The sequence below is a fragment of the Manduca sexta genome, chromosome 3 (genome assembly GCF_014839805.1).
Source record: "Manduca sexta isolate Smith_Timp_Sample1 chromosome 3, JHU_Msex_v1.0, whole genome shotgun sequence".
NCBI classification, from domain to species: Eukaryota; Metazoa; Arthropoda; class Insecta; order Lepidoptera; family Sphingidae; genus Manduca; species Manduca sexta.
In genome coordinates this window covers 1,738,950-1,748,985 of record NC_051117.1, presented here as the reverse complement: position 1 = coordinate 1,748,985, position 10,036 = coordinate 1,738,950, and the positions used below count along the sequence as shown (strand labels likewise).

Genomic DNA, 10,036 nt, shown 5'->3' with positions numbered 1-10,036 from the left:
CGCAGCATCCAAGGTGACAGTTTCGTTGAACTTAGAAAATCATGTTTGTTTTGTATGAAAAGCAATATTGCAAGAAGTCGCGTCGTTTTATGGCCTCTTATAATAGTATCTAAATATATTGTTTTATTTTGTTTGTGGTGCACACATACGAACTACGGTTCTTTGTTTCTATGTAAACAGGGTTTTATGTTTGTTTTATTGAATATTGCCAAAATTAGATTAAAAAAAATCATAAGTTGGTAAAAATTTTAAATGACCATAATTCATGATTTCCCCTTTATCTTTCGGTATTAATGAAAATATTCACTAAAAAGACTTTTTTCATTTCAAATATAACATAGATCTTTGTAACAGTGAACTGGGTATATATCGATGCTCTCGGTTTTGACAGGTCCGTCTGGAAATATGTAGGGGAGGCAGTTCGGTATTGGACTTCATATGGCTGATGATAGTGATGCATCAAATGGGGTGAAGTAGATAGGGGTAATAGGATAATTGTTACATTTCACTACTTTTTCTATAGGTGCACGGCAACATGACTCCACTGCGCCTGATGGTATGAAGAGTGGGGTCAATAGAACGTCGACTGACGAGAGATGATTACCCCTCGACAGTCGACACAATTATGCCGGCCTGTTGAAACCGGATATACAGATGCTGATCGCGGAACGTGCCACACTTACGTGGGCCGCTATGGCGGATTTTAACACCTCGTGTACGGTGGTCGCTATCCGGGCGGATATTAAATATAATGTTTAAATCTATAATCCTCCCCCGGGCTATTGCTGAGCATTTATTCGATACGTTTACGACGCATGAGTTTCGGGCGGACATATGCAAATATCGAATAATTTCTTTAATTACTGCTGCATTTCAGATCTTTTTATTAACTTTAAAGTACCAAAATATTCCTTATTCAATGGTTATCAGATTGATCACAAATTAAAATTATGTTAATAATGCACGGAATCAATATTTAAGAGGCATTTTCATTATGAAGGTCAACACTATAAAAAAAAAATATGAAACCAAAATACATATTGTAGAAATGTGACGTAATTTTTCTTTTTATATAATATCTATTTTAAATTTCGAATAGCTTCTAGAAATACGGTTAGCGCGCCGTTTTGCTGGAAATAGCGCCTTACCATCTTTTCCTCACCACGTTCTTTCTCTTTTCTTTCTCTTCCCGTCCCCCAAAGTTTTATAATGCCTTATTAGTATAATCTTCAAATGCATTTGCTTACCAAAAGTCGTTTCCGCAGTTTCATTTCAAGTAGGACATAAGTATAATAATATAAGTATTGTCAATAATAATTTTGTTCTGAATAACGCCTTTTGTTAAATAATTAAAAAAAAAAAATGCAACTTTGAGCTTGTTTATTTGTGTAACTAAATATTGGACCTGTTATATTTATTTGCCAGTTTTATGATAAGTTTATTTTTAACTCGTGTGTATTAAAATATTTAGATAATTATGCATCAAGGTTGTCGAATGTGCGGCTAATGAACTAGTGTTGACGGTTGACACGGTAATTCGACGCAGTGATTTATTTTTACCTTATTTGTTTTGACTGCCTTGGTGGCGTAGTTGCATTGTGTACGCAATATGACGCCGCTCTGAAGTCCTGGGTTCGAATCTCAGGTCGTGCAGTGATATTTGGGTTTTTCTGCTCAGTATTAGCTCATGGTCAGGAATTTGTGCCGATATGGCACATATTTGGCAAAAAGTGGGTGCCCTGGTTGAATCCTTGCCTATCCCCTCGCAGATTAAGGCGTGATGTGTGCATCTATTTGTTTTGAACATTTGACCCTGAGTTATATGAGAGCACGATACTTTTAAATGATGGTTTCTAATCAGTAATGACTAAATACAAGGAAAAAATATATCTATATTTTTTCAAAACGTTTAGTTTTAATTTCACAAGTTTTAAGATCTATGTCTTATGGCACTAACGTCTAATATATTTTTTTAGAGACTAATGTGACATTCGGAAAATAATTAACAGGATTCTAAGGTAGTCCAGTATAATTCTAGTGTAGGAATAACTTCATTTCTGCTCATGTCGAGATCATATCTAAACTTATAAAGTTGAAGAGTTTGTTTGTTTGACCGCACTTATCTCAGGAACTACTAAACCTATTTAGAATTTTTTCACTAATAGAAATCTACATTACTCTCGAATGCTATAGACTACTTCTTATCCCGAGAAAATGTTTATCCTTTACACGAGCGAAACCGCAGACAAAAGCTAATGATCTAATAAAACTGATCCTGAACTGACCCAATAAAAAAACAATTATACAAATAAAAAAACCCACTTTATTCTCTTCTAATTTCCATAATAACCTCTCGATAAAACTAAAATATTCACAAGATGCCGCGGCATAAATAAATATAAATTTACATACGATATGTATCCTTTGATAATGGACGAAAACAAACATAAAAATAATAAACAACAGCCATATTGATAATCTCGTAAACATAAAATCATTATCGAATAATGTGACGACAGTTTGGAATTCTTTCTTTGTTTCATCTCTGCACCACTACAGGTTGACTGGTAGAGAATGAATGACTCTTGCATTAAGTCCACCTTTACATGTTTTGTATGAAGTGCAATAAAATAAAATAATTCGCGTGTCATAACTTGAAATTAAAATTTGTTTGTTGGTGTCTTGTTTAGGGACCTTGTCCTTTTTTAAAGGCAAAATGTTTGATATTTTTATTATTCTTGTTATTTTTATTTGTGTGTTTCAGCCATCAAATACCTCTCGGAATTATCCAAGAATATAATTGTAAAATAAGTTTATAAATATATTTAAACATATGTGATAAAAATAATAAAAATACTTATAAAAATAAACAACACTGTAAATACTTTTTACACGCAATTAATTGTTAGCTCGGAACGTTCTAGAAAATTTAGGCATGATAATCGGCCTCCTTAAAAATATTCTGGGCTAATAAGACTAAAATGCTTACAATAGTGATAATAACTTTCCTTAACATGAATCTCTCCTAGATGAATTTCTCATAGTCCGGTGAGACGGCAATCCGACATGACCAGAGAGATCAGGCGCAGAACCAACAGCTTACGTGCTTAAAAATACAAAAAACAACTAACATACATCATTTTTACCGTTAAATAGTTCCGTGTGTAAGCACCTTTATAGCATTTTTCCAAACATAATAAACTATACAAACAGAAATACACAAAGTGTGGAAACTCCATATCTTGTAAATTGATAAAAAAAAGATCAAAAATCATATAAATCACTGTCCCTCAAAGTTTCATCGAAAATATAAATAAAAATAAATATTAAAAGACTTTAGAATAAATACTCCTTATAAAATATTATTGGAAGCATAATAATTGGATGACTTTAATATTATTATTGGTTTGAAAGCGCGAGATTCTAAATTGAAATTTATTCAAAATGTCGTCACATCACTCCGTTGCATATAAAATCATCGTGTCACTTAAAACTAATTACCAAAAAACATTGTTAAACAGTACTTAACATGATCATTGATTAAATACTGCTCAACAACATTTAATGGTAATATTTTTCTAAATTAAAACTGGTATAGGATTTCATAAAATCACAATATCCACAAAGAATTCATAGTTTCTTACACTAACGGCCGCATAATCGATCTCGAACGCTATCTTCGGTTCAATCCAGAGATATAACCAATCAAAATAAGCCTTTCAACATGTTGGACACAATTATATAGGTACGCCAAAGTGTAGCCACTGTACACTGTACCTGATGGGAAGCGTAATGGCGTCCAAATAGAATATCGATTAACAAGAGGTGTTTTTCCCTCGTCAGTCTTAATTATGCCGGCTTAGAATCTCTTCTGATTGGTGTATGTTCACGATCGATCGAAAGATAGCGAATGGGAATGTTTTTTGGCTGTGAGAGTCATACTCTTATTATACAGGATTTCCTCTAATTTAATTAGCTCTTATGGTTCTAGCGTCCCCAACATTCCAACTATGGTTACATCCATTAATTGGACTATGTTATGCAGATATAATGCCACCCACAGTGTAAAAAAGAAGTATAGGCTCCAACGAAAATAATTTGTATTCTTATGTAACCAAGACTCATTTCACTCTAACAATACTATTAATAGTTTTAAAAACGCATTGGTATAACACATTTTACCCAGGAATACGCATCATTTTCGATAGTTTAAAATGATTGCTTCATATTAGTATTATGTGGGTCGGTATCTTCACAACATGGTCCAGTTGATGAAAGCTGGGACGACGTGTCGTGCACCAATGTAATTGTTATGGTGTCTGATTTACGCATATGTGGGTGTGTTATGGCGGGTACAGATGAAAAGAACGCGAGAGCTTGTAGGGATAGCTCATAGGAGCGTGCATGTGGACCGTATTGGTGACCATTTGCTTACTTTTTTTTAATTGCCCCGGCAAAGTGACCACTGCACCTGATGGTGAGTGGAGTGGGGTCCAATAGAATATCGACTGACGAGAGATAATTACCCTTGGACAGTCGACACAATTATGCCGGCCTGTTGGATATACACAGGCTGATCCCAGGGCGCGACACATGTGGGCCATTCTGGCGGATTTTAACACCTTGTGTACGGTGGTCATTATCCGAGCGGAATGAAATACCACATTTATTAATAAAGTTGTCTAATTTAGGGATCAATCTACAATAAATACTTCAACGCACCCACATCCGCGTAAAGTAAACTTTCTATTTCTTATTTGTAGTCTAACGTGCTGCTACCTGGTGAAAAAGTTTGTAACTAATACCGATCTTATTTGAATATGCTACAAAGGACTACCTTCTGACGAACACAGACAAATAGTTTGCGACGTGGCAGTTTATTGTGCAAGCTGTCAAACAGTGACTAATTGTAATGATTTCTTATGTTTACGCGAATGTTAGACATTGAAATATTTTTTTTACTGATTTTATCGCGATATTATTTATATTATAAATTTCTCCCGACGTTTCGAAGACAGCCTTCATTGTCACGGCGACTGAGGTGATAGTCAACATAAGTCAAAGTTATAATATCTACCTATATTTTAATTATACAAAATTTTGTAAAAGAACATGTATAGAAGTCTGCAAAGTACTCAAAATGTCGGGAAACAATTACAATGTAAAAAATCGCGATAAAAACCGTAAATAGTTTTTTTTTAATGTGTAACTTATTAGAAATAAAAAATACATAACAAGGTTATAGTTTTAGCCATTAAAACACCCTTGATTATTCAAAATAACTGCACAACACTATAGAAATTAGCAGTTCATCGCAAACTCTTTGTCTTGTATGGCGGCAACTTTAATAGTTTCTTACTTACGTAAATTTAGCGTAAACGAGGTGGACAAATGATTTTATACCATTTATTATTCCATTTTGATACACAATATTTCTTTCAATTGCCTCATAATATTTGATATAGTAATGTTGCAGAAGTTAACATGTATTCCACTTCAGAAGATTTATAAGGCAAAGATATCTCTAAAATCCTTCAAAACACTTCCATCTCAGTATGAGTACGTATAATGTAGTCGACAACAAAAGTAATTGAACGAATTCGAAATTTCAAACCACTTTTAAACTTTTATGTCCTAATTAACAATCTTTTTTCTTCACTAACATAAAGCAAAAATATAAAGTCCTGAAATTGTTTAGCTACTTTCGTGTCTGACTGTATTTGTCCAGTTACCAAGCCCAGGTTTATTTCGTCTTAATCAACAATACCTCATGTAAACCATTCGTTCATAATCCACTTACACGAGTATGTACGAGTTTTGTACGTAACTATAGTCTCTGTAATATTAATTCGCAATTACCAACAGTGTATAAGTCTCGCTAGAAATTTCACATTTATTTAAGTAATTGCTGATGGATCCATCCTCAAAAGAGTTTACTATTAGTATAGATTTAACTCGTGTTAGCTCGTATTCACGGGACCTGCTCACACGACTCCTACTCTAGACCGAATGAGCCTGTGCATTACCCTCCGTATTGGTATACAAATAAGGTTCAATACGAGCCCATATGCGCTCACATGCCAATATGTAACCGCCTTTACCTTATTTTATATACACGTCACTAAAGACCATCAATAGTTCATGTCTATTCATATATTTGGAAGTATCACTATGTTAAAAATTGAATACACGAGTTTCTGAAGACTCACTGCTCCAAACCGGTGCTATCGAACACACAGCCACATCCACAACACAGTTCACTATACACTGTCCATTACCGGGTGTGGCGCCGTCACCTGCAGCACCAGAGATGGACATCGCAGCGGCGGGATCAGTGGTCGTCGGCGGCGGCGATGGTGGTGGCGGGCCCGATGTTGGTGAGGGCGGTGGTGATGGTGGGCGCGTCCTTGTCGAGCTTGCGGAACGACCAGCTGCCAGCGCCGTCGAATTCTAGCACGTGCGTGTGGTATTTCCTGGAAAAAGATATTGAGAATTTAAAAATATGCTACTGTGTGCCGTGAGCTAGAGTATCTGCTCGTTTATTTTTGTGAGCATAATTATTTTTTTAAATTATATATTTGAGTACCATCAATGTTACACAAATATTTGTAGCCAGTGTAACTAATGAACATAACTAAACTCCTCATGTCTCAGGATGGTGAGCGCAGTGGAATACCAAACAATACTTTGTAATTGAAGTTGTTGGATGGTGTTTCTACTGTTTATGGGCGGTCGTATCGCTTACCATCAAGCTCGTCTCGCCATTCATAGCAATAAATATAAAAAAAAAATATATATAAATCTTATGTTCAAATTCTCAAAATTGTTATATAAGTTAAGTAGTTTATTTGGGCAAACACACACACACTCACAAATTGTATCCCCAAAAGGACGCAACTAGGACCCACTTTCCGCCGAGTGTATTCCACCCCATTATGTAATGGGGCTAACGCTGAGTAGAAAAACCTAACACTACTTTATCCGACCTGAGGATCGAATCCGAGACCTCAGCACTGTATACCATAATACAACTACACCACCGAAATCATTTGGCATAAGATCCAATTTCCCTCAGCACAACAAATCACTCACCACACGCTCGGCCTGTGCGTGATGGACAGCAGGGTGATGCCCTCCTTGACAGCCTCCTCGTACATGACGACCTCCGTCTCCATGGACACGGCACTCGTGCACTCGTCCAGCAGAGCGTATACCGGCCTGACAAAATAATGTTTTAAATTAGTTAAACTTAGTAATGGTATTTTATCATATTCATTCCGGTAATGGGATTGAACTAATCAAATATTATTTTCTAAGATGATAATAATATCTCTTGTAATATAATTCTTCTCCACTATATTTCGCTAAGTTTTACAACCGTCCGTATGCTTGTCAACTTCTTTGGTTATCAAATTTAAATCAATTCGGTATAGGGATATCTTCAAATATTATTTACTAAGATGATAATAATATTTTCTCTTAAAGGTTAATTCATCTTCACTATATGTCGCTTAGTTTTACGACCGTTGCTATGCTTGTCAACTTTGTTGGTAATCAAATTCTAGGTGAATCGTGTGAGAGAAACTTACATAAAATGTTGTTGGACTAGGAAATCAAACCAAAGTATCTTCTGGGTTGTAACTCATACCTTGTCTTTAGTTGAGGTGATGTGTGACCAGTGATAATGTGTAAATAAATTATTGGAAGAACTGCTAGCAGTATCCTGAAGCGGCAATAATTTACCAAACGCACACGCACTGTGGCGCGCGCGGCGGCGAAGAAAACGTGCGGGCGTCGGTGCGGGCACGGGTATTGCATCAAGTAGCCATTTTTTGCACAGTTTATTTAAACATAGTATGTTTATGGTAAGAAGTGTATTTACACTTCTTACCAATCTGCGGCCGCATCCGCCGCGCATGCGTCGAGGAGAGTGTAGAGTGTGTACCTGTGGTAGAACATGCGCGCCATGGCCATGCGCTGCTTCTCGCCGCCGGAGAGCGTCTGGCGCCAGTCGCGCACGGCGCGCAGGCCGCCGTGGCGCGCCGCGCATGCGTCGAGGAGAGTGTAGAGTGTGTACCTGTGGTAGAACATGCGCGCCATGGCCATGCGCTGCTTCTCGCCGCCGGAGAGCGTCTGGCGCCAGTCGCGCACGGCGCGCAGGCCGCCGTGGCGCGCCGCGCATGCGTCGAGGAGAGTGTAGAGTGTGTACCTGTGGTAGAACATGCGCGCCATGGCCATGCGCTGCTTCTCGCCGCCGGAGAGCGTCTGGCGCCAGTCGCGCACGGCGCGCAGGCCGCCGTGGCGCGCCGCGCATGCGTCGAGGAGAGTGTAGAGTGTGTACCTGTGGTAGAACATGCGCGCCATGGCCATGCGCTGCTTCTCGCCGCCGGAGAGCGTCTGGCGCCAGTCGCGCACGGCGCGCAGGCCGCCGTGGCGCGCCGCGCATGCGTCGAGGAGAGTGTAGAGTGTGTACCTGTGGTAGAACATGCGCGCCATGGCCATGCGCTGCTTCTCGCCGCCGGAGAGCGTCTGGCGCCAGTCGCGCACGGCGCGCAGGCCGCCGTGGCGCGCCGCGCATGCGTCGAGGAGAGTGTAGAGTGTGTACCTGTGGTAGAACATGCGCGCCATGGCCATGCGCTGCTTCTCGCCGCCGGAGAGCGTCTGGCGCCAGTCGCGCACGGCGCGCAGGCCGCCGTGGCGCGCCGCGCATGCGTCGAGGAGAGTGTAGAGTGTGTACCTGTGGTAGAACATGCGCGCCATGGCCATGCGCTGCTTCTCGCCGCCGGAGAGCGTCTGGCGCCAGTCGCGCACGGCGCGCAGGCCGCCGTGGCGCGCCGCGCATGCGTCGAGGAGAGTGTAGAGTGTGTACCTGTGGTAGAACATGCGCGCCATGGCCATGCGCTGCTTCTCGCCGCCGGAGAGCGTCTGGCGCCAGTCGCGCACGGCGCGCAGGCCGCCGTGGCGCGCCGCGCATGCGTCGAGGAGAGTGTAGAGTGTGTACCTGTGGTAGAACATGCGCGCCATGGCCATGCGCTGCTTCTCGCCGCCGGAGAGCGTCTGGCGCCAGTCGCGCACGGCGCGCAGGCCGCCGTGGCGCGCCGCGCATGCGTCGAGGAGAGTGTAGAGTGTGTACCTGTGGTAGAACATGCGCGCCATGGCCATGCGCTGCTTCTCGCCGCCGGAGAGCGTCTGGCGCCAGTCGCGCACGGCGCGCAGGCCGCCGTGGCGCGCCGCGCATGCGTCGAGGAGAGTGTAGAGTGTGTACCTGTGGTAGAACATGCGCGCCATGGCCATGCGCTGCTTCTCGCCGCCGGAGAGCGTCTGGCGCCAGTCGCGCACGGCGCGCAGGCCGCCGTGGCGCGCCGCGCATGCGTCGAGGAGAGTGTAGAGTGTGTACCTGTGGTAGAACATGCGCGCCATGGCCATGCGCTGCTTCTCGCCGCCGGAGAGCGTCTGGCGCCAGTCGCGCACGGCGCGCAGGCCGCCGTGGCGCGCCGCGCATGCGTCGAGGAGAGTGTAGAGTGTGTACCTGTGGTAGAACATGCGCGCCATGGCCATGCGCTGCTTCTCGCCGCCGGAGAGCGTCTGGCGCCAGTCGCGCACGGCGCGCAGGCCGCCGTGGCGCGCCGCGCATGCGTCGAGGAGAGTGTAGAGTGTGTACCTGTGGTAGAACATGCGCGCCATGGCCATGCGCTGCTTCTCGCCGCCGGAGAGCGTCTGGCGCCAGTCGCGCACGGCGCGCAGGCCGCCGTGGCGCGCCGCGCATGCGTCGAGGAGAGTGTAGAGTGTGTACCTGTGGTAGAACATGCGCGCCATGGCCATGCGCTGCTTCTCGCCGCCGGAGAGCGTCTGGCGCCAGTCGCGCACGGCGCGCAGGCCGCCGTGGCGCGCCGCGCATGCGTCGAGGAGAGTGTAGAGTGTGTACCTGTGGTAGAACATGCGCGCCATGGCCATGCGCTGCTTCTCGCCGCCGGAGAGCGTCTGGCGCCAGTCGCGCACGGCGCGCAGGCCGCCGTGGCGCGCCGCGCATGCGTCG

The 10,036-nt window shown here is 43.0% G+C and overlaps 1 protein-coding gene across 1 annotated transcript in view; it reads right to left on the bottom strand.

Annotated features, from left to right (window-relative positions):
• Positions 1–2,303: 2,303 nt before the first annotated feature.
• LOC115443552 (ATP-binding cassette sub-family D member) overlaps positions 2,304–10,036 on the bottom strand; it is an 85,745-nt gene continuing 78,012 nt past the window's right edge. The window contains 3 exon segments of the mRNA XM_037438626.1: positions 2,304–6,397; positions 6,399–6,473; positions 7,093–7,218. Of these exon segments, the coding sequence (XP_037294523.1) occupies positions 6,175–6,397; positions 6,399–6,473; positions 7,093–7,218 (424 nt within the window). The 3' untranslated portion in view covers positions 2,304–6,174.